Source organism: Metopolophium dirhodum, chromosome 3 (genome assembly GCF_019925205.1).
Source record: "Metopolophium dirhodum isolate CAU chromosome 3, ASM1992520v1, whole genome shotgun sequence".
NCBI lineage: Eukaryota > Metazoa > Arthropoda > Insecta > Hemiptera > Aphididae > Metopolophium > Metopolophium dirhodum.
The window spans coordinates 21,179,320-21,206,926 of record NC_083562.1 but is presented as its reverse complement, the minus strand read 5'-3'; the positions used below and the strand labels follow the sequence as shown (position 1 = coordinate 21,206,926).

Genomic DNA, 27,607 nt, shown 5'->3' with positions numbered 1-27,607 from the left:
TATTTTGTTTTCACTATAGAAGAAACGGAAGTACTTATATAATATATTACGTTTCATGTACTTGAGTGTAAATTCCATGACTTTTATTAGAAATTCACGCCCATGTTTTAAAGATATTTTAAATTTTAATACGTAGGCGTGCACTTAATTTTGTCTCTATATTTTTAATTTTTCAAACAGAATATGTTATTGTAACAATTGATCAATTACAACAGCTTAAATAAACGGGCATTGGATTTGTTAGGATCATATTTATTAAGTCTTAATCGTCCACCTTTCTTTTTATAGTTTTCTATAGAGTACCTGTCAATTGAATCACAATGTATTAATATGTAAAATATTTCAATATGTAGGTACAATCCATAAATATATTAGAATAAGATACAAACAGATAAAGACTGATAGAAAAATAGTCGAAATCCGTTTTTCTCTTAATACAATGCGCAATATATTATAACTAAAATTATACGTAGAACAAGATTTGTTTTCGAAATAATTCACACCTAAATATTTACGGTATTTTTTTCTTTTGCGTGCAATTATAAAAAAAACAACAACAAGCGAAAGGGTTATAAAATGTCACGCCCTGTATAGGTGTGGGGATCAAGTACTTGATTAGTAAACATGGTAAATGTCCGGTATTGCAGACGGTTAAAAAATGAACCGTTTCGAAAAAAAGAACGCTGACTGTCCGCACGGTTCAAGTACAACTATTAATTAGGCGTAGACCGCTATCGCCGATGTTGCGATTGGCGAGCGCGCGTGACGCTGGCGTCACCTTCTCCTCCTGCTACTCCTTCTCCTCATCATCATAATAATTACGCTTCAAATACCTCCACACGTTTACGTTCTTGCAGTGCATGGGCGCAGTATGTATTCGAACAGCGATAATAATTATAATTAGATGTTAGTATAATAATAACATCCAAACACGCGCCAAAGTCCATTCGATTGTGTCTCCGCAGGCTTGGTTCGCGTTTTTCGATAGATTATGATTTATAAGAGGAAAAAGCATCAAAACGTTCGAGCGTATCACGAGCACGTGTGGTGCTTGTTGCGCGTGAGTGGTGGGAGTGTTTGCGACGGCGACAGCGACGAAGCCTCCGATAAGATTAAAACAAAATTCACGCGTCGGAGGCGGAGGCGACGGCAGCGGAGCAAGTCGTTGTCCGACGTCTTCGTCATAGCTTGCACGACGTTCGCGAATTCCACTGTCTCATGTCGACCGACGAGCACGTGGACCAGCAACTGAAATTGCAGCAGCATGGCCGGTTGGAGCTGCAGCAAAAAGCGCACCGGCCTCCACCGTGGTATAGAATAGACCCCGTGTGGACATACCGCGCGCTAACCGTACTTGACGTGTTCCTCCATGTGTTCGTCGCATCCACTTTTGTCATCGGAATATGGCGCGCTTCGTACGAACTGTTCGTACACTACCACAAAAAAATGAACCCTTGGTTGGCCACTGGTGCATCCGTTGCAGTACAATTGGTTTGTATAATTATTAGTTGTTATATTTTATTTTTCTCGTATATTATAATATCAACAGTGTTGTAGAACTCTAGATGGTCAGTGTGTGGGATGTAACTTATTCAAGTTGGTTTAAAATCTTTGGATTTTTACTAACATACAGTTTGACAACGTTAAATATTTTCTTTTTTAGTGTAGATACCTAAATTATGACTTGAGGCCCCTGACTAATTACTTGAAATAGAAACATATAGTATCACTGATTTTATATTCGGTTTAACACTCTATTCTATGATACCTATACCTAATATATTTTATCCGATTTCATATTCCACGCAATACCTAGATAATTGTACGCCTTTATGTACATTTTTTCATTATTATTTTTACATAGGTAGGTTGTTAAATTAATTTTGTTCGAAGTGGTTGGGCAGTTTAGTAGTAGCGGTACCTATTCTATGTAGCTAGTCTTATGGCTAAAAAGCTAATGCTAAAACAGTTAAACATGTAATATGTATTGCTTTCGACTGTGTATTGACTCAAAAATCCCAACCACAGTAGTTCATATGTTTTTAAAATTATAGTCAATTATATACCTATACCCATATGTACTTTTGAAAATAAACCAAAATGTTTTATGTGAACTATTGGTTATTTACAAAATTTAACCTTTTATATATTAATTTATTACTTCGTTAATATTTTCTTCACTCGACTTAAAGATATTTTTACATACTTTAACATACTTTAGGCTACCTATATATTATTTAAGCTCGTATATTAAAGAACCGTTAATTCATTAACTATAGTATATAGACTAATGTATATACATAAGTAGGTAATAATTTTTGTTTTTGATGTTTTAATAATAATAGTAACATTTTTTTTTTTAGTTGCTATCAATATTGAGTGATCCCTTAGTAAAGTATTTCAAAAGAAAAAACGTTTCAAAAATTGCATTTTGGGTGGTTTCTAGAGTATATATATACGCAAGATTCGTGATTGGTATGATTATGTATGTATACCAGGAATGGTTGCTTGAAGTAACATTACATCATGTACATATAGCAGTAAACCCTTGCATTGTTGTTACAATTGCCATTGGTATTTTATGCTCAGTTCGCATGTTGGCCACAATCATGGGGCCACCTACCTGTGGCCTCGAATTTGATCCCAAACCCGAAGAAATATTTCAATTTGAAAGAATGTTCTGGCCTGAGGTAAGATATCTTTATATTTAATATTTAAATTTATAATCAAGCAGTAACTATACTATTACGTAATATTTCTTTGCCTTATTTATTATGCCATCATAACATGTCTTCTATAAGTTTAATATTTAGTTTAACTTTTTCTTTCTTCATTTAAAATCAAATTGTTAAGAAATAATAATAGTAAAATAATCCCTATAAATATTAGATTAGTTAAATAAACCGTTATTTTTCTTATCATAAAACAAATATAAACATATCGAGAACAATAATTTTAGAGTGTTAGGTATTAGTAAACATAATACTTACCTACTTATTTTCTGGCTTTCAAAAGTTTTAACAACATAACAATTTGAGGATTTGACTAAATCTTCTTTCTACAGTAAAGGAATTTGAACAAATAATATTATCACCTTAATAATATTTGACCTTTGACATTAAAAAAATATAATACTTGAAAAAAACTATATGAAACATAATATATCTATTATAATATATCTGCAGGTACCTATAATGAGTAATTTAAACATCGTATTCCATATTATTTGTATACAAATTATTTTTTATATTTATAATTTATATTACCTATAATGCAATTTTAATTCATGGAACACTTTATTTATATATACTTCTAGATCCTCATCATAAATATGAGGCAATTACTTTGAGAAATTATATTGTTTAATTGTATAAACAGTCATCATTTTTTTTATTTATTTTATTAATCGTTTATAATTAGCTATACTAATTATAATTTTGTAATTCTGTATTAAAGTATTATGATATTAATATTATTTGAGCTGCTCTATTTCTGCTTTATCAGATAATTATTAAAGCAATTAAACATCAAATAAATAAATATGTTATAGTTCCTTAGATATTATGTAGGTTACGAGAAGATTAAAAAACAAAATTAAGAGTACTTATATTCCTACACAGTATATGTTCGAGTACACTCATAAATGTATTATTATTTATACAAATGGTCAAAATCAGTTTGTTTTTAATTTGAAAAATATGTCATAATATTATATAATTAAACAAATTGATTTAAGTAATAATTAATTTATTAACTATATTAATATCTTTCACCCACTTATACAAAACCAATTTATCAAACGTCTTCTTTTTCTCAAATACCTAAATATATATGACGTAATTAAATTATATTTTTCAAGAATTGAAAACTGTTTTATTACACTGCATTAGTCATGTAATATGAAAAAATTTGCAGTAAACTAATGCCTTTTCATAAAACAATCACTGAAATATCCTGTATTACTCTTCGTGTAACATGTATAATAATTGTAATATATTCAAAACGTCGTTTTTATCGCGGTACATATTATAGCATTGATATGTATGACCTATGAGTTATAGAGACGTCAGAAAGGATTTTCAAAATACTGACTCTATATGCGTGATTGCTGTAATTGTTAAAAAAAAGTTAAAATTAAAAACACAACTATAACAACTAATATATTATGTACTAAAATATTATGTTGAAATTATGATAATTTAGAGAAATACACTTCAAATTGTATATTAATATGAATAATATTAAATTGTAAATAATAAATTAGACAAATCGAAAAAACAAATTATGTATTTGTGAGACTGTAATGAGGCATATACCACACATAGTAGTGCAGCGACATTGCACCAAGAAGAACTGAACCAAAAAAGAGTGGGAAAAATTTAGCTGTGTACTGCGGTTAAATTTTTAAAAAAAATTTTATCATGTCTATAAAATGCTGATATAAATATTTGGTTAATACGTATCTTATATTATTAATTTTAAATTGAAAAAAAAAAATACAAAATCAATTTTTTCAAAAAATAACTTAGCTTAAATATTTCCATTTTTCGTAATTTTTACTCCGCCTGCACAATTACAAAATAGATCCAATTTGCTACAAGAAACCACCTTCAATGTTAAACATTGAATCATTTCTGGTATAAAACGTATCTTCAGACAAAAGAAAAAATACACATCATTGTTTGAACTTGAAATTGTCTAATACATAGGTTTCCAAAAAAAATTTAAATATGAAAGGGTCCTAAATTAGATTTGTATTAAAAAATAAAATTATAGGTTCATTGTATGCACAGCTGCAGCGCTCCGATAACACCGCCTGCAGTGACCAGTTCACGCGGCGCGCTTCCAATGCACTATTATACTACAGGTGTGGGCAATCATATAAAAAGGTATTTGATTTATAATTTGTTTTTGGTTACTGCATACAAGCACCCCACTGCAATGCCATTTCGTTAAAATACTGCATTGGTTTTCGCCCTGTATGTAAGTGATTAAATGTCAGGAATTCCTAACCTTAAGGCCAAACATGCACTTATTGCACTTGTAAAACTAAGAATCAAACAAAATATTAATTTTGATTTAAGAATATATTGAACACAACAGCCTAAATAGTAAATAGTTAAATAAAAAAAAAATAAAATTTTTTTTTAATATCATTACCTATACGGCTATCAATATTAGTTTCAAGTCTTTGAATAATATTTTAACATAAATATGTTTTTGGGCTGGATCCACGATAAAATATTTTTGTGAGGTATTGTTGTATAAAACTAAAAAGTCAAACATTTCTAACTTTTATAAATAGCACCTAAAGAGCAAAAATATTATGAAAAATTGTATCATTTCCAGAAATTCTAATACCTATATAGGTAGTATAATATATATTTGGTGAGAATTCAAATCACTACAGTGATTCATTTAAATATAAATTACTCTACTGTACATTAAGTGTCGTATAGATCACTATGATAGATATATTAAATTTAAATTCAATGACATAAAAATGTATACGAAAAACTATTCTGGATTAGAAACAATAAGTAAAACAAAAAAATAAAACTAAAAACAATAAGTGACGAATCTAAATGTTTCGATAAAAGATTCCACAACCAACTAAATACTCATTCGAATCCTCTTATGAAAAATTTGGCCTCCCCTACCATACCTGGTAATCCCACAAGATGACCAAAGTGCAAGTGGTGTCGTAATTTGTTATAAAAATAAGAAAAATAAATTAATATTTATATATATGTATAAAACAAAAATAGTTAAATATATAATAATTAAGTAATCTGCATAGGAACTTTAGTAAGTGTCATCAATGGGTGGCTCCTTTCGTCAAAATAATGTTACCTGTCATATTTGTTACTTAATTTTAGCCTATATTTTTATTATATCTAATGATACAGATTGTATATCGCTTTTAAAAATGAAAAAAATGTAATTATATTATCAGGTAAAGAATATAATAGTATAAGCATTTGGTGAAAGTCGCAAGTATATAGTGAAATTTGTTTTTGATTTTGTCAAAAACTAGTTTTACATAAAAATGACCGTTTTCCTCAATTTAATTTTTGGTTATCCCGAGCACTATGTGATAAATACTAAGAATTACTTTTTACTTCTCAAAGTAAGAACTAAATAAAATTTTCTACCAAAAACCACTCAAAGTTTAAAATTGAAGCATTTTTACAGCTCCAAAAAGTGACGTTACATACACAAATAAAACACACAGTAAAATTTTAGTGATTATTTAATAAAGTAGTAACTATTTAATGTAATTTTTCTTGTTTAACGATATGTGAAAATAAAACAATTTAATTTAGTGACTATACGATATTTATAAATAGTGAATGATTTAACTTAAGACCCTCATAAGGACGATAATATAAATTAAATTATAATAGTAATAACTAATAAATAATAGGTTATACATTTTATACCTAATACATAAATATAAATTTAATAATCTAATTGACACAGGTTTTTCTTTATTTTTTTGTTCTATAAATATATAACCCTTAACCCTCACAAAATTATATACAACTGAACAAATTTACAATAACATAGAATATGAATACATTTTGATTAAATTATACATAGGTACCAAATTATACATTTCATAAAAACCTTCATAATTTACAAAATTTAATTCAAACCTTATTATTATTACGTCATATTATTGATGTTTTTGTTTTGTAAATTTTAAATTTTAAATTTTATTTCAAGGTTAATATTGTAACATTTTTAAAAGTTTACAAAATAATTTTCCACAATATTTGTTAGGATTACTTTTTATTCGAAAAATGACAAAATATATTTTTTCAAAAAAAACAGTGCTCGGTATAAAAAACTGTCATTATCAAAATGATCGAAGAGAGACCTAGTAGCCAATCTCGTAGTAATAATAGTATATATTCCATGCTATATATACCAAAGTAATTTTAATTTTATTCATAGGCGTACATGAACTCGGATATTGTTAATTTAACTACATTAGTATTTTTATTGGGTGGGTAGGTATGCATTTTATGAATGTGTCTATAAGTTCTAGAAGGTATGTAATAATAAGCATGAAAATGAGTTCAAAGTTATTTAAAGATAATTAAAAATTATTATTTCAAAGGTTAGGTTTAGTGAAAAAAATAGTACCGCATCTATTAAACAAGACGTAGTAGGTATGTACAAAATGTGCACCATAATATATTGTTGTACGTACTATAGTTTTAATACAATTAAAAAATAGTTTATCAATTCAATAATTTATCAAAATTAGATTTATTTTATAATTCAAAATTGTTTACATTTTTTTACTATCTATTCTGATATTTCAATATTTATTTTTATAGGATTTTTTTTTTTTAATAAATATACTAATAATAAGTCATAATAAGGCTGTTTCTTACAGTTAGTTAATGAAGTAAACGTATTAAAATGTTAAAAAAAAATAATCTATCAAAACTTAAATATTTTTAAGTCATACCCATTCATATGATTTATAAAACAGTATAACTTATAATAATCATTAATTAGTTATAGCGTATAACTTAAAGGTATATACACTTATACAATTTCTTAATTTCTGACAATGGATGTAACGATAAAATAAAAAAAAATTAAAACAACTATAATTTGTTAAATTACATCAAGGTGATGTGTCGTTGTTGGTGAGGGGGGAGGGGTTGGTGCCGAGCATTCGTCACACCTATTTTTTTAATTGCAAAAATAAAAATAATATACCGATATGTATTTTTAATCTGATATTGAGTCAGTATCTAGTATTTATTTTAAATTTTTGAATATATCTTTGATGTGATCCGACAATCAACAAAACGAATTATCAAGACACAATTTATAACAGTTATATATTAATCTTATATTATTATATTATAAACAACTAATAACAAATAATAGTAAACAAATTCTTACTATAATATATTATAATATTTGAATAAAACTAATAGTCAATACACATATTATTATATTTTTATTAGCAAAATGTCTATGGATATAAAAATTGCAAACCATTTTGGTAATATTCCTTCCGAAATATCAAAGATATACATATTAATAAATTATTTATTTATTTTTTTTTTTTATTGAACTTAAGCCCGGAGCAAACACGTTTATGTGTGGCAAGGTTTTTAACTACTATGAACCCGGGTGGTCACCCATCCGGGAGCTAGTAGCTGTGGCCGTTACTTACTACCAGTCGCATTCCGCGACTGACTGGTAGCAGCCAACGCGCCACGCCAAGACACATAAATAAATTATTTACATTTCCTGAGTACATATTTTGTCAACCGTGAACATGGTCAAACAAAATTTATTTGATGGTTGGATGAGTTTCTTTGTTGTATTTAAAAACCATAGGTACACTTAGGATTTCAATTCCAAAAAGTTCGATACACAAAAACCACACACAGTGTTTTTAATCTATGCAGATTGTAAATGTTCATTATGAACGTCAAAAACATAAACCAAGTTTACCAAAAAATTTGGTAGAAGCATTAAGTTTCATTTTAAATTGTGATATTATTACCACCCAAATTCAAAAATGACTTATGCTTACAAAGAAGATGAAATTGTTATTGTAACAATATACCTATGTGTTATATAATATATAAATAATAAAGATAAAATTACAAAATGTATAGTTTATAACTTATGTTCATGGCTTAATATTATGTGGTGAGAATTAAGAAATTATATTCTTTTCAGTAAATACATCGGTATAAAAATGTTTTTATTATTTAACATAAAAAAAAATTTGAAAAACCTATTATTTTCTAACTAATAATAGATAGTAAAAATGGTTATCATTAATATTTTTAAACATTTTGGCACCAACAATTAAAAACTGATATGACTCGCCTAGTAGAGTTGGGTTATGCCTAATGTATCTTAAATTTATCACATATTTCTTTTTCGGACACCTACAACATTTGGGACAACAATTAATGTCGAATCTCCAAAAAAAATACATACAGACTAACAGGCTATGGTACTATCTCTTAGGAAATAGGTAGTATTGATAACCTTTAATATTGTATTGTGATACACTTATATTATAAATCGGATAGAATACTGTAATAATCTAAGACATAGTGGCAACATAAAATAAAATAAACTAATTTTAGTGTTACAACTAACCATCTAATTAGAGCAAATTCGCTATAGTTAATAATATTACCTATTTAATAATTACTATCGAGTTATAAGAACATCACTATCAGTTAATACTTCATTTCCTCCTTTTAGATTATTTAGTAAATGCATAAAATATCCTACGTAATATTTAAGCATCTTGTATTAAGAAATAATATAATATGTAATAATTATGTAGATATACAATGATAATAATATCTAGCTAACAATGTATATTTTGTGCTTTCATTATCAAATTATTTTACTATTTATTATTAACTTATCAAATTAATAAAGAGTTATAAGAAATAATGATTCAATTCTATTATGTTTAGATTCATCTATTATTTATTTTTAAAAGATTTTAATTCAGTGAATCAAGTTTCACAACATTTGTTGTTAAGCATAAATGCATAATGCTAAGTGTGCAACATCTTTAATGAAATCAGTAGGTACACGGAAGTATATTCTGTTTAGCCAAAACATTCAAATACATCGAATAATATACTTTCAACGTCATGTATATTTATTTTAATATATTATACTGTTATTTGCATTTAATCTCATAAAAATAGGCCTCTTCTGAATGCAGTGTTCCCGCAGCGTTCCTACCACTTTTAGAAGCACCTCTTAAGTAATTTTCGGAAATTCTCCATACCAGCTTCGTCTCTTTGTGTCTTACTTCATTCACATCTTGAAAATGTTAGTCCTTAAGATCTTTCCGACTGCCTGACTGGTGAGTGATGACTCTTTAATCCCGGAACTTTTTTTTTATGCATTTCGTCAGTGGGGTGGGTATGCATACCTTTTTTAGTGCAGAGGGGAACCTACCTCCCTAATCTATGTACATACAAATATAAAATAGAGTAATTTTAAGGTGTTTATAATGTACTAAAAAATAGTAAAAGTAGTAGATATTATTTGTAGTATTATCTTATAGGTCCATAGTATATAATATTATATAATATATAATATAGGTATATTCATTATATCCATACGAAAATGTTAATCCAGTCAGTGGCGGATACAAGGGGGGTGAATTTGAGTTCGCCCCCCCTGGTCCGTCTTTTTACATTTTATTTATTATTTATTATTTACGTTTATTATAATATTGGGCTAAAAAAAAAGATAATTTCATTTTTGAAAATTTGAAAATACTTTTTGATTAGATCTCGTATAACAATAGTAATTATTTTCAATATGGATATTTAAAAAAAATACAACTATCATTATATTTCAATTAAAAAACCTAGTACGTATATATTGCATTACAATATCAATTTTCAATAACAATATTTAAAAATTATTTGTATACATTGATATAATGATACAGGTACTTTAAATAGTAAAACATATTATAGGCTATACAATACACACATTAGGTGCACACGCAGATCGGGAAAACACTTAAGAATATTAAAACAAATCTATTATATTAAAAGTTATCCATACCTATTGCGTAAAAAAAATGTTATTTCATAAAGTAAACAAAATTAATATCGGTTTCATGATGAGGAAAAAAATTATATTATATTATCCATATTGTGAAAAAATGGATTATTCACGATATGCAAAGAACGATTTCTTAAATGGATGCAAATATGTGATATATATCGTGTGTCCGTGGAAACTGGATACACTCTATAATTAAGTTACCTATATTACTCAGTAGGTATGACAGTATCCTATACATATTTTATAATTCTGTCCACAATAGATTGATGATCCAATAGTATAGGTATAGTTCCATGTTGCATGTCCCGCAAACAGAATTCAAAAATATGTATAGGGTACTGAGTAATATGGGTAATTTAATTATACAGTACACCCTGTTTTCGTGGACACACGGTATAATACTATTCATTTAATTTATAGAATAATATAAATAAGTATGGTTACCTGTATGTTTGGTCTAAACTCTAAAAGTTTCAATTTTAATTTAGCCATTTAGCACTATTTAAAGTTCCGTTATTTTTTTTAAAGGCTGCCAAAATGTCCACCCATCTAAAAATCTCTATTTTTATAATTTTCTATATATTAATACGTGATACATAAAATTAAATACCTTAAAATTTAAAATACAAATAGGTATAACTACATCATGGCATATGATTTATGCGGCATAAATTCAGAATTATTATAAAATTGACAGCTCTTTACCTCTTTACGGCTCGACTGAAATAATTCTAAACCACCGATGGCAGCAGGATGGCGCGAACCATAAGAAACAACGGATATACGTATTATACCTACAGAGACAATAATAATAATAATTATAATAATATTTGTCCCTGTGGATGAATAATGGATATATATATATATATATATATATATATTATTAACCGAACGTCGGCGACGGCAACACAACATAAATGATACATAAATGATGTCCCAGACAAAAGCGTTTCGCACTTGTCGTCAGTGGGGAGGGCAGTACAATGGGCAGTCTAATGTTATGAGTGTATTTTTTTATTTATTCATTTTTTTATCGGTCGATAGAGATAAAGCCGCAAGTAGCAAAATTGTTCCATCCGCCCGCGGCAGTAGTATAGTGTGCAACCATGTCAGCGTCAGTTAACAGCGCGCGCGCGCCGCTTTGTGTCCTCTGACTGTCTCCTCAATCGCCACCACGTGTTACAACGATCACTACGACATCGTATCCTCCCGCGGCACACTCTACGACGATGACTACATGGCCGACGACGACTGACCGGCCGATCGGCTACTATTTTTATTTAACCTGCTAAACCGACTACGGTAAATTTACCGAGTAATTTCGGCGTTGTTGTTCTGCCATCCACCCTGAGACCGCAGTGACATCGTGACACCCTTGACACCACCCGCGATGACGTCTATGCGACGTGAGCTCGGTGACGGGCCTGCCTCCCTGGTGGCTGTTGATGCCGCATTGTCCACGGCAGTGATAACACCCATAGTGGTCACATACTGGAGGATAACTTGGAAGCTGATGGATATATATATACTACCCGGGCACCAGGTGTGGAGCACCATCGCGTCCGTAGGCATCGGATTCATTGGCTTGTTCATATTTACGTTATTCCAGCACCGGTTCAAGGGTTACCTGAAGCCCAGGAAGCATACAGTAATTTACTATGTAATGTCCAGAAGTTACACGGCTGCGTTCGCATACTCTTGCGTTAACTCGTGGCGTGGCATCTGGAACATTATGGATGAGGTGACGGGCACCCGCCCGCCAGTGATCGCCGCATCCGTGGTCATCGGCATATGCAGCTTGGCCTCTATGAAGACCCTGCGCAACATCATTGCTCCCCCAATAGCTATATTAACCGACAACTATGACGGATATTTTGAAGTGCCCACGCTGTTTCGCATTGGAGTTCGAGTGAGATTTTCCACATAGTAAATTTGTACATCATCGCCGAGTTACATTATTTACATCACACGATAATATACCTAATGACGATAGTAATGTTGTGACTTATGGTATTACCCCTACACGTGGTGTTTATATAATATAACCGTGTACAATAATTGTTACAGTAGTTTTTTTCTTATTTGGGAGTAAAATGATTAAGGTACCCTAAAAGCACCTAAAAAGCTCTAATCATTCATGGTGTTATTAAGCCATGGTCCTAAAAGTACAAAGAAATTCCATAAACGTTTTTAAAGTTATGTAGCAACTATATAATAACTGTCTATATAATATATAGAACCATTAGAACCTATATAACTATACTATTTATTGGGCCTAAAACGTATGAAATATTTTTATGTCTAAAAATTATAAGTAGTTTAATGAAAAAATATTTTATAGCATTACATAATAGACAATACATTTAATACTTAAGATTTCTGAATTTTATTTCCTATAGTAATTTATACTTTTTGATGAAATAAACTTATTCAAATTATACTGTTACTTGCATAGACTAGTATACACTATAACATGTTTGTACAATTTTGCTTAATACATATAATGTAATAACATTTTTGATCAATTCATCTGAAACATAATTCAATTAAAGGATAACACCAATTGTATACTCGGAGACTATAGTGGTAAGACTGCTAGCTTTAAAATAATGGGTTTAAATGTTGGTTAGTTTAACGATTTGCTTTGTTTTTCTAAATTTTCTATATTTTTGGTGAAACTAAGATATTTTAAGAGACTAATCATTTTGAAATGTATCTCTGGCTAAAAATCAAAGTTGGGTAAATTTTTTTTTTCAAATAAACCGAATTTTTAATATTTGATTCTAAGCGGAGTGATGTATGTATTGGATTTATTTATTTTTTTATTATTTACATAATATGTACCTTTATACAATAAGTAGTCGAAATAATGCTTTGATTTTCTATTTTGAGAATGGTTTCTGAAGGCAAGTTGGATCTAGTTGGTATTTTTAACTTTTAAGAGGTCGAAATTGTAAATTACCAGTAATTTTCAAAATTTTGGGGGAAAAAAAATTAAGAAAAAAGATGATTTTTACGCAAAACCCCGTTTTTGACAAAAACAATTTTGTTTTTTTTTTGTGTAATTAAAAAACGAATAGCCGTAGATATTCGAAATTATCACGAAATGATAATTATTGAATTTCCCGTACATAAAATTTTCAAAATTATTTTGACTTTTTTTTAACTATTTAAAGCGTAAAATAACGATTCCTCATCGAACGATTTATTCACTTAGTTGTAATTCAAAAATGAATAACCGTAGATACTTAGAATTTTCACCAAATGTTTATATAAGAACTTTATATACACTTTACAATTTTCAAAATATTTTTACTCGATTTAGTTATTTATAAATATTTAAAATTTGAATTTTTATGTAGATGAAAAAATATTTTGCTGGGCCAAAAGGCTTGAAAATTTAATACCAGATCCCTCGTATATATTTACTATAGTCATTTAAATTAGTCATCACTAAGTATAACGTTTTTAGTTTTTTTGTTGTAATTTAAAAATATTTTTCGCGGGTTGATATTTGAAATTTTTAAAGTACTTATATAAATTTATAAAAATATAATTATATTTTACACACAATAACATTTTTTAATGCAATAGTCTCGTCAAAAATTAATTCAGCCCGCTGTATTACTAGTAGTTAAATAAATTACTTCAATACCAATAGTATCTTAAAATATACTTAGCGATATACGGTCTGTCTTCGCTCAGAATCGTTTTTCGTACATGCAATTACGAAAATGATGAGAATTCGAATTCAAATTTAACACATCCATTACATTGATCCGCTCGACACCTACTGTACAGCAGAGCTATACCCACTTGCCCACATTTTTTAATTGAAATTTACTATTATTGCAAATATTTTTTTTTGTCTTTCAGTATTTATTATTTTTAGTCATTTCTTACTATATCAAGTTAAAAAAAGCAATTTAATAAATTATAAATAAAATGTAGTTTGAATACATTGGGTTTACAATGTATTTATTATTTTACGCTATGTTATGGCATTCAATTTTGTATTGGAAATGTACAAATAATATTTATAAATACCTATTGGCTAATATACTATACAATATATAACATTCATAATTATTTTGTTTTCAATTAAATCATACTATCTAAAGACTAACATAATATTTTGATTAGTATTTAAAATAACCAATGACCACTATCTTGTTTCTAAAACAAACAGAAACTTGTAATTTTAACATAGAATGAAATATATATGATTAAATAAAATAACATAAAAGCCATAGAAATTAATATATATTATATTAATATATCATTAATTTAAAAGTATATACAATTTAACAATTAAACTATGTGTAAAAAAATAATTGCTGCGAAGTATTTAAAGGTCGTTGGGTCCATAATACGACATTCATAAGAGTCTATGAATCTCTCATTCTATTAAAAGTCTTTATTGTATGTTAGTTAGGTAGGTATATGTATTAGAATATAGATCCCATCATTTATCATCCGTTTGCGGAAAGCGAAATTATTTATCTTGATCCAGTTCAAAACCGATTCCATAGTGTCATTGTCATCTTAGAAAACACTAATGGTCTTATTATAATAATTTAAACATGGTTAACCGTCGTAGATATTATTAAGGCCAACTGAATTGAAATTTGTGTTTTTTTTTATAAATGTCCCAACTTGAATATTTAAAACTTCTAGGTATTTCTCAATAGACGAATTTTCAAGTACAGTCTCTACTGTCTCAGTGTCTCGGTAATCGGGCTAGTATTCCATTTACATTTTATTTTCTATAATAACGTCGAAATAGCTATAAAATCGATCAATTCAACCAACAATCCCGATAAACCAATTAGATATATTTTAATCTAAGACAATTGCAAAGTGAGGAGTCTAGGAATTTATATCAGGAGAAAATACAGAAAAATGGATAGTAATTTTTGATTTCAACAATTTCTATAGAATATACAATTTTTTAAAAATATAATAATAACAGATATGTATGTAAAATATAGATGTAATTTAATAGACATTTTATTTTTTATTTATAAATTAAAATAATTCGACTTCACTCGCTCCGGTCTCACAGATAGGTAGGTACATGTTGGATTACCGAAACTCTAGTACTCTTCTGTAGTTAATTATAAGTGTATAAGTAACTGGTGTATAGGTAACTTTCAACTTACTTTATGACTTTAATTAATATGTGTTTTGGTTTCCTAAGAAAACATTTTAAATCATCTTGATAAATTAACTAAATTAAAAAGCGTTTGTCCTTTATACTAAATAAAATAAACAATCTATTTTTCTGTTGTCACTTAACAATTTTAATAAGCAAGAACAAATGTCAAATGGTAATATATAATTAAACTTTAAACAGAATATTGTATTAGTTTTTGTCTAGTAATATTTTTAATAAATCTGATTAGTTTTTGTTATCACGTGATTTCACTAAATTCATTTGAACTAAACTCTCTAAGATCTATAAGAAAGTCAAATATTTGTTTTAATTACATATTTATATGTATGGACAAATACATTTTTTTATTATGTATGTTTATTTTGTATTACAGGATGGTACTGGATCATGGCTGTATGTATTGGATAGTTTTTTCAGCGTTTGTATTATTGGCTCATTGGTAGTCATCGTTTGGCGAGGTGTTTGGAGTCTAATGGACAATTATTTATACCCGGATGATTATAACACATCCGCAATTCTATCATTGGTAATGTATAAATAATAATATTTATTTTATAAATGAAAAAACTTATACAATTATTTCAATGAAACCATGTTAAATTAATATAGTTTTATCATAAAAAGTATTAGTTTTATTTCGGACCTTCGAAGTTTGGCTACTAGGAACCTATATATTTATTTTTTATAATCTTCTAAACTGATTGTCAACTATAATAGACATTAAAAACGATCGTTTCCGATTAAAAAGCATGCTATTCGATATTTTCCACTTTTAAGAAAATGTTTGAATCATAAATATATTGTATTAACAAGTAACCATTAATTGTATATAAAACCTAATAGGAATTAGGTAATTTTTACATTTTATTTGTTTCTATTGTTTCTAAGCGTCACATAAAATTGGATAGAAAACAAAAATATCTGTACCCAGCCCAAAAACATATGTATGTTAAAAAATATATTAGTTGATTTGATGGTTCATCAGCTCAACTATCTGTTTAGACTAATATTTGTTTTTATCAAAAATGAGAGAAACAATGTAATAAACGATATAAACCAATGTGAGAAAGTAACAGACCGAAAATGTACGACTATGTTATCCAACGGTCATTTGTCAACGGTCCATTTTTTTTTTTTGAACAACCCGACAGAAAAAATATTATAATTTTATGCAACGTTGTAAAATTTTTGGCGACCCGTCTACAACCAGAGCAATTCATGTACACGCCCTATGACATATTTTTATATTACGAGTATTAACGGGTATCATATTATGTACCCATCGTTTATAATATTTATTATCTATTCGATATACATATCCCTACTCTATTTTTGTGATTTTTGAGATAAACCAGTAATCTGTCATGTCAAATTGGAATTTTTGTTATTCTATAGAGCAATTTAAATATAACTTTTAATCGTTGCATCGTAGGTACTTATCGTATACCTGTAGGTACTCAACGTTTCTAGCACTGTTAAGCAATATACAGAAAAATCGACGATACATTGAAATGTATGAAATTTGGTTTTTATTCAAAAATATTCTTTATTTAATTTATATAGTTTATTTCGATGAATAAAAAATGAATAATTTCGGCGATGGTTAAACAGACTTACGCTCAGTGTCTTATTGTTGTATGATATTGTACTTTTTTTTGGATACCTATGGTTTGATTGAATCTGACTCAATCCGGATGTGAAAAAGTTAAACTGTGTTTAATCTGGTTTGCATCCAATTTATATAGATTACAGGACATAGATGATAGATATTGCATATGTCTACTTAGAATTGGTTAACCCTACCTATGTTAAATATTTGTTTCAAATAACTAAAATATAATATGAAGAAGATGAACTCAAAGAACTTAAATTGTTAAATGCCTGTAGAAAACAACATTTGCTTAATGAAAAAACTACAATAATTTATTTTAACGTTTGTTAATTGGTCTTTTCCGTATTTTGATTGACCGTAATCGTAGTTTGTGTTTTATTAAATGTTCTCGAGCCACACACGTTTATCTTTCATCTTCACTTCGCTATATTACAACCATAGATGGTTTAAAAGTAAATAGAATTATATTATGCATTGTTGCACTGTTGTATAGTATTAAACCATTCGACATTATATTATGTAATAAGTACCTAACAACTGTTGATCTATCAAACATATTACATATTACATTTGAATTCAATACTTAAAATTTATAGAAAATATTTTTGACTAAAATATAAGTAGGTATATGTGCTACTGTCTACTTGATCGGATATTTTTTATATACCTACCATCAATAGCAACTGCAGACATTAAATACAAATTATAACATGTATGATGTATTCATTAAATAGGTACATTAAGTAATTAAATCGTTCAAAAGTTAAAATAATTAAAAATGTTTGAGAAAATATTACATCATGATTTCTTATCTTTGACCTTTGTATGCATTACTCGTGTGACAGTGATATATCACAAAAACATTAAGGAAGTTTAATTTAAAAAACGCTGATATTAGAGCTATATAATACATAATATTATTATTATAACTATTATACAAATCTGAAATAAAACAATGTTAATTAAATTTACCGTCCTAAAAAGTAATATATAAAATATTCAAATACCTATGTCAAACAACCTCTTTTTTAAAGTTGAATATTAATTGTAAATTTTATTTTTTTTTATTACACAATCTGATATCTAGGTATTATAAAATACACGCTTACTTGATATTTTTCATATGCAAGGAATATTTATGATTCATAAATTCGTCTTTGTTAATAAGTAACCATGACAACGAATACCTTACGAAAAATCAGTCAGAAAAACAAAAATGTTTATCTAGCTCAAAAACATATTTACCTATGTTAGAAAATTACAATCATCGTTTGCGATTTATCATGAATGTAGGACCAATACAAGTTTACTGAATTTAAGAATCTTCCCATTGTAGGAACTTTCACATGCATTAATATTTAATACATTTTTTTTTAACTATACCTATATATAAATAAAATTATAAGATCACTACACCACCTCATTTTAAACAGTTTATTTTGATTACCATGTTACATGAAAGAATGTTTTGGGATGGAAGGTCGACGATTATTGGGTAATGACTAATGAGTATACGTGGTTTACTAAACGTATGAACTAAAGCGTTTAAATGCTAAATTATTACAGAAAAAATGTATTTTATTTTCATTATATTAGTATTTTATCACTTACCCATCAGTGATTTATGAGTGATTTGGACTATACATTCATTGTATTTATTATTTTATATTTTTTATATAATAATATAATAACTAAATATAGCTGTATAGCTGTATACTTCGCTCGGATATTTTTCTATCGTTTGCCATCTTGCTTCAGTTGAATTAATATACAATATAAATACAATACCTATTACAATGATTAATTTTATAATTTTCCACTCCTTAATTCTGGACATATTTTCAATGTAAACCTGAAAAAACTGGAGACAGATTCAACCAATGTTTAAAAGCCCAAGTATAATGTATATGGTTATATTTATTTGTTTATGTAGGTATATACGTGTTTAAACAAAGTAAGATACAAGTTAAAAGTTAATATGTGTATGTGTTGATTTAAAAAATATTAGTACCTGCAATTACGCGATTATTAAAATAAATATTGGATTTTTTACCGGACTTTTAGGCAGAATACCATTTTGAGTGTACCTCGATATTGAGTAAGTCACACACACAGATATGCTCATAAATTATCTGTATGGGGCTTTTTTTTTATAGATCGCATGTTTAAATAAAATATCTATTGATAGCTTACGAATTATAAATTAAGTTTATAAATATTTAAGATATAGAAGATAAAGTATACATACTAGGTCTGTAGTTTTTATATTTATAAATTGTGTATATTTTTATAATTGATAATCATTTTGGTCAAAATAGAAAACAAATTACATTTGTATTCTATACAAAATAAAATTATATCATCTTTTTTAAACTGTTTCTGTGGTCAGATACTAAGAATTATACATGTGCTGGATGACTACTAATTTAAATATCTCCAATTACTTACCAACTCCCAATACCCAATTTACCGACAGATCTACTGCCCAATAGAAAATTATAATAAGTCAGTATAGAAGTTATATAAATGATATATATATTATATTATTTAAGAAATATGTCAAGCTTCATAAAAATATAAAATAATAAAGGTCCCTGCCTAGATATAAAAAATGTTGTCAATACTAATAATAATAAAAAAAAAAATAGAGTTATCATTCTATATACCTATAATAAATATAAATTATACAATGATTTATAATTTATTATATATAATGTATTCTCTCTATATATATCTAATCAAGAAATTACATATTTTATTTCTTCAGATTTTAACCTGAAAAAAATTACCAATTATATATGTAATAGGTACCTATGTAGTATGTACCATTGTACCTATTAATAATTCTATATTTCTATGTATAACAAAATAATTATTAGTTAACTAATATTTTACCTATCCTTTGAATTTACTATAAGTCTCCCTCCAAGTTTTATTCAATATTATTGTCACCTATCGTTGAATTAGGAATACTGTTAATAGTTAATAAAACAAGTATATTTGTCGGCGATATGGAAATGTTTTCATAATATTTTAAAACCTGTGTATTTATCGGTGAACTAGAATGTCGGCTATAGGGGTATAAACTGATTTTCAAATTCACGAAGGTTTCCCATTAATGGATGTGTTAAACTTGAATTTGATGATTTAATATATATGAAAAAAATGATTTTGAGTGATGAAGATATACATTTTTTTAATTAACTATAATAAATTATTGTAGTACGTACATACGAGTAAATTAACATAATAAATTATATATAACATTATAGATAAGATTTGATAATAATACTAACAATTTTATTTTATATCTATGGATTTTAAGATGTACCTAGGAATTATTTATTATACAAATAAAAACATAATATTATACAACATATCTAAAGGCAGGCAAAGCTTCTTAGCCTCTTACCCCCCCCCCCCCTCTTGTGCCACACCTGGGTATATAAGAATTACAATAATTTAATACCCTACTATAAAGCAAGTACTATACTGTACTACTTAATGTATTTACTTGAAATCCTTTTAATTACTAATACGTTTATCTTTGATTACATTTGTAAATTAAAAAAAGGTGGGGGAATGTGGGTGTCGCATGTCGCTCTGTTCTACAGTAGGTTACAAGTGGGTCACTGTAATAGATTGTGTTAAATTTGAATTCAATGATATAATATCACTGTATAAGAAAAATGATTCTGAGCGAAGACGGTCAGATATATATATATCATACCTATGATATTACAAAGTATATTTGATAATATCATTGTGAATTAAATAATTTATATATAACCTGTTTACGTGGAACCTTGTTTAAAATTTCAATCCTTAGCTATAAAAGTTGAACATCTTATAAATTTTGAACTACAAAATCATTTTTAAATTTTGTCAAAATTCAAACTTTAAATGCTTATAAAAAAACTGAGCCTATGTATTTTTAATTTTTTTCAACTGCTATTGTAACAATAATATACCAGGAGCTTCCTATTAAATATTCACACTTTTTGACACAACAAATAACATTGTGACAATACAATTAAGAAAAAAAAATTTAAAAATTGAAAATGTCCGCAAAGAGCACAAAAAGATTCAAAATATTTTGAAAATTGTATCAAGTGTGGTAGTTTATAAAATTAACATATGGTGCGAATTTCATGTATCCTCAGTTATTCGTTTTTGAATTACAATACAATAAGAAAATCGCTACATGAGAAATCGAGTGAATATCCAATGTTGTAAAAATATGAACTTCAAACGTTCATAAAAATGTATAGACTTTCTTGTATAGTCTGTCCAGCGAGAGAACGCGCCGCGCACCAACTAAACTAGTTCCCCCACGCCACACCCTGCCATAGGAAACCAAGTTTCGATAACAAGGTGTCGTGGGGGGATGCGCAGAATCAGTGCGTTCTCTCGCTGGACAGAGTATTGACTTTTTTTGATAAAGATAGTCAAAATTATGAGGATTCTTGTAACACATTTTCAAATCTTAGATTTAAAAAGAAAAATGCTTATAAAAAAAGATTATGACCATGGATTTTTAATATTTTTCTAATGTCATTATAGATAACAATATATTAGAAGCCTTGTATTAAATTTTCAAGCTTTTTTACCCAAAATTTTCCGTAAAAATTCCCGATTTTTCTTAATTTTATGTGGTTTTTCCCGGTGCTTTTGAAAACTATTGGGAATTTTAAATTTTTACCTCTCTAATGACTAATGCACCAACTATATTCACTTTCCCATCAAACAAGATACTGTTGAAGAAAATCTTACTGCCCCAAAAAGTGATGACAGACACAATAATTAAAAAAATTTTTTTTTTTTTAAAAACACACATCATTGTAAAATCAATAAGTTTATAGCTCCGTTCAGAATATAAAATTATTGAGTTGTTCATAAAAATTGTTAAAAGTATCATATTGTGGTTACAACTATTATAGTAAACCAATTATCGTCTGATCGTAATTTTACTAATTATATTATTTATATTTGTAGGTTATAGGGTACAGTGTAGTACTACTTGCTTTTGCATTACAACCGGCTATAAAAAAATTGGTTAACAAAGTTAACGGTTTCAAACGAATACTGTTTGTGGATGTATACTTACTATTCTCATTTTTTGGTGCTGTAAACGTGTGGAGAGGAGTATGGGCTATGCTGGATATTCACTTTATACCAGGTTAGATATTGAATAAACATAATAATATATTAGGTATATATAATTTATATAAATATATAATAAGTAAATTATTGCGAGAGTGTATAAATTAAAAATAAAAACAGAAAACGTTGTCGATATTTTCAAAAGAGCCAAGAATGTTAGTTTTTTTTACTATTGATATTTTTATATTTTTTTTAATGATCGATAAATACAAATTATGTGAAAAATTAGCTATTTATATTAAAACCAGCAAAATCGCTCTGCTGTACAGTAATAGTTTGAGTATACCTCATTATTGAGTAGGTCAATGTAATGGATATTATATTATTATTATTTATTAGGTAAAACATTATATCATAAATTATATTAATGGTACCTATTAACTTATAAGTCAATACCGCTGTAAGTACCTTATAATGGTGTGAATAGGTTAGTTGTATCAATAGCTTAAAATTTGTCGAAATAAGTTTCATGGAGTACCTATAGAAAATAATGATACACGTTATGATGAAAAGTTTCAAGTCCCAATGATTAAAATGTTTTGAATTACCTTAAAGTCGACTAAAATCGTGAAAGAAAAAATGGTTCTTTCTTGTTTAAATTTAAACAAAACATTGTAAATTATGTATTATTGATACTGTTTTATTATTGTAAGCACAATTTATATAAGGCGCCTCGATAAAAATGTTCAGGCTATTTAACTTATAAACAAATTTTTGATCTGCATAAATAAAAAAAATTAGTACAATTTAATAGTCTGTACAAATCTCAAAATATTTTGAAAACTATGTCATGCCCAGGATATCGTAGTATTCATTTTTATTATGGTTTTATGAATCTACGGTTATTCATTTTTGAATTACAATAAAATATAATCGTTTTCGTCAAGAACTTGTGTTACTAACGGTGATATTCCCGTTTTGTGTGATAGGATTGACTTGTCACTAAATATTGATGAATGTGAAATGTGAATGCATTTTCTTCTACCGCTTTATAGACTTTGTTTACAGATTTAACGGTGTGTTCTTTTTTTAATCATTGATAGAAGTGTGTCGACATTTTTTGGATAAAACTTTTCTTTATACCCAAACGTTTTTGAAGATTATGACGATAACTTCATTCCAACATCGCATTCCTTCAAAATTTAACATAACAAGTGTACCCCCCCCCCAAAAAAAAAACCCCTTTTTGAAAATTGTTCAACAAAGTGTATTTGGACTTTTTATTTTATATGGAAGTTAAAAGGTGTACAATTCATAACTAATAGTAAGTATAGAATTGAAGAAAGTGGGTGAATAAAATAGAACACATAAAACAAAATACATTGAATAATATTATATAAAAGAGTTTGTTGGTCGATACACTAAAATAATGTATTATGTAAGTGGGCTATTCTGTAGATGGGATCGTGATTGTGACCATAGAAAGTAGGATGGGATGGAACGTAAAAAAATGAGTGGTTTCTTGTGGTATATGCCGTATAGACTGAAACACAGAATGAGATTGATGCGAGGAGTGAAATAGAATCAACTGTGCAGATAAAGGGAAAAAATAAAAGTGTTTGCCTTAGCACAGCGAAAGACAAGTATAGGAATATCCAGGAAAGAGCGAATAATACCTATTGAAGTAGTCATGAGGGACTGGGGGATTTTAAGATAGAAGACAGCATGTCATCATATTCTAGAACAGTGTGGACAAGGAAGAAGTAAAGAGAACGAAGACATGAACAGGTTGAGAATAGATTGGCATTCTATTTAATTACGAACAGGGCATGCGGGTTCTACAAACAAAGATATTTATATATTTATCACTTATCAAATAAAAAGGGTGAAATAAAATCAAAACCGGGATACTTGACGCAAAATACAAGTTTAAGGTTTAAAATAAGTGAACACGGTATCTGCCTTATAAGCTTTCCAAAATGTAAGACGTAAATAAAAAAACTCTGGTAGATAAAAATGCATAAATGTTTTAGTTTTAACCTAAGCCTTAACAATTAAAGATAAGACTCATAGATTTTTTATAATGAATTTTACAAAAAGTTTCGTGTAATTCTGAAATAGTTTTTTTCTTATTTTTTATTTAATTCAAATTTAACACGTCCATTACAGTGACCTACTCGATGATGAGGTACACTCGCAATCAACGTAGATTTAATATTTGTAGTACCCATAGTATATTTATCAGTGCGAATTCTTCGATATTTTTAGAATTAAAAGATTAAAAGTTACACCTAGATCTATATTCTATTGTTTCTGTCTTACAAACGTATAACACAGGAAATGTACTTTAATCAGAAACTATTTATTTTGATTAGTTTTTATCATTCATATCTGTGGTTTTTATTGCTAGTGAGAATCGACTTGATTATCAAATGTAAAGCTAAAATTATTATCTTTGTTATCTAGTCGATTTTTTTATGCTTTAATTTTAAAGAAAAGTATGAGTTGTAAGTTGTAATATTTTAAATATTTATAACAATTTCAATAATATAATTTATAACCACGATGTAGAGAAAATTTAATATATTCCCTACATGATTGTTATAATTTATAACTATCATACAATTAAAATATAGAAAAAAAATCGACCTGATATAACAGTTAATGTGCTTAAATTTAAATTTGATAATAAATAAATTATCTGGAATGTAAAATGTTTGATTTGGATGTACACAATTTTTGAAGCACCGCTTCTTCTGGTTTCTTGATTACATTTGATCATTGTCACGTCAAACAGTTTTATAAACCGATTAATAACTTCTAAATATAAAATATTTATTTAATCATTTACACACAATTTTATTTCATAAAAACCTATAATTAACTTTTCAGATGCTCCTATTACCAGTTATTGGGTATCTCATATTGCATGTTTTGGCTTCCTAGTCTTATTAAACTCCTCCAACTCTATATTAGTCCGTGGTGTGTACATAGATGCTGAAGAAGACGGTACACAATGTGTTGATTTTCCGTGTTATTATGTACGGCTCTTAGTTCAGGTAAGGAACATACTAATAATATTAATTTATGTATTACATTTTTATTTTTTTTTTACTTATAATACATCAAAATAGTCACCGTATCCGGCCCGACCACTGTTTATAGTATGCCCACAATAAACACATAAATATAATATTATTATTAAATTATTTATTCATATTATACATTCATAATACCTAATGATACAAACTTATTTATGGGCGATTGTAACCTCGACCTCGTTTATTTCCAGGTAAAAACAAAAAAATATTGATGTATAAACTCGGCCCGGATAAAAAATATATGACCAGATCTTATCATATCTAACTAATAATTACTTAATAATAATATTAAGAACCATTAGTCAAAGGGCACCACAAGGAGGCGATCTCATTATCCTCCAAAAACTATTTTGTTTTATTTTAATTTTCATATTACTGAAAAGTATGAAAATTCACTATAATTGCGTTACATTTTAAAAATGTAAATGTGTAAAATTTTTTTTTTTAACTAATATTTCATTAATTTTATACTTTTCAAGCGTGATTTCTGTTTTTTGTTGTGTCATGTTTATTATGTTTTATTGGTACAAATTATCAAACCGATTGTACAATCAAATTTTTTAATAACCTGAATTTTCCGGGCCGATTTTAGAACCAAAAAAGTAATGGCGGGCCCAGTTTACATCTGTTCCTAAAATTATACTGATGACCAATCTACTTCTTCTATATGCACTACTTCAAATATTATTTTTTATTTTGTATTCTTTAAGAAGACAATGGGTCCCTTGCCCTCATTGAATATCTCTGTATGATTGTGCGGGGGCCCATTCATTTACAACTTGTAATAAAATATATGTTAAGTATGATTTGTATGATTTGTATAAAAAGTTATTTGAAGAACAATCAAAAAAAAATTGTCTTATTATATTTATTTTACATTACTAAAAGTTATTTTTTACATAAGCGTATATAAAACTATAAAATCAGTTAAATTGTACAATATTAAGCCAATAAAACTATAATTAATAATTATAATTTATAATTACACTCATGTCTTAATTTATTGTTTTGTGCCTCTATTTTAGAAGAGAAAACGAAAAAGACAAATACGTGAGGACGAAGAAGGTAAAGAAATGACGCAAATTAAAATTGGAAACGAAGAGAAAACAGAGGGCGTAAACGAGAAAATGTTACTTACAAGTGAAAATGTTGACAAAACCATGTTAAATGAAGTAGAAGAAACATTAAACAACAGCAGTAAAGTCGTTTGACATTACAATGACCAACATTAAGGTTTGTACTTTTGAATCTTAGAAGGTATCGTTCTCAAAACACACCCAATCCTTTGTGTTCGTTAAAATTAAAATATATTTTTATATTGAAACAATAATTATTATTTATAATCATGTAAATATATTATTAGCTCGTTTCATTTTTATTGTTTTTTTTTTTTAGTTGTGAAATGTCATAGATTATTTAGTTATTGCGTGAACCATTTTATATCGACATTGAATTATACTTTTTGTAAATAGTACAATATTACATTATATTCGTAGTTAATAATTTAATAAAATGTATTGAATTTATAGATGTTATTAGCTTGTTAAATGTGTACCTCTATTGTTTTTTTATAAATTCAGATGTTCATAGGTATATTAAAATTGTATTCGTTTCGAGATAATAAATTATCGAGTAAATCAACTTTGAAGGCCTATTTAAACATATTGTATTTAATTATAATATATTATACAAAAATGCGTAATTACCTACGCAGATGTATTAATATTTTTATAATTTTATGTTAGTTAGGTATTCGTTTTGTATAGAATCTATATCAATTAAAAAAAAATTTTAATTCTTATAATATGCGTTTATATATTTATACTAAATTTTTATTTTTTATTTAGTCTTAATCTACGATTCGTCTGAAGAGTTAGCGATTAGTAGTGCTAACCGCTAACGATTAGCAATTTGAATAAACTAAATTATGATAAAGCTTGTATTATTAAAATAAAGAAATAAAGAACCGATATGATAAGTGGATAATTTTTAGTTGTTCGTAGGAAAAAATAT

At 27.5% G+C, this 27,607-nt stretch overlaps 1 protein-coding gene across 3 annotated transcripts; it reads left to right on the top strand.

Moving 5' to 3' along the window:
* Positions 1-900: 900 nt before the first annotated feature.
* On the top strand, positions 901-27,572 carry LOC132940260 (uncharacterized). Of its 3 annotated transcripts, XM_061007749.1 has the most exons (7): positions 901-1,491; positions 2,364-2,690; positions 16,152-16,304; positions 22,386-22,569; positions 25,386-25,552; positions 26,620-26,827; positions 26,990-27,572. In XM_061007749.1, exons 1-6 carry the CDS (start codon positions 1,219-1,221, stop codon positions 26,803-26,805), a joined length of 1,290 nt encoding a protein of 429 aa, XP_060863732.1. In that variant the 5' UTR covers positions 901-1,218; the 3' UTR covers positions 26,806-26,827; positions 26,990-27,572. The 3 variants fall into 3 exon arrangements, with proteins under 3 accessions (XP_060863732.1, XP_060863731.1, XP_060863733.1); XM_061007748.1 differs by having other exon boundaries at positions 903-1,491; positions 26,620-27,572; XM_061007750.1 differs by lacking the exons at positions 901-1,491; positions 2,364-2,690 and adding an exon at positions 11,681-12,511 and having other exon boundaries at positions 26,620-27,572.
* Positions 27,573-27,607: the final 35 nt, after the last annotated feature.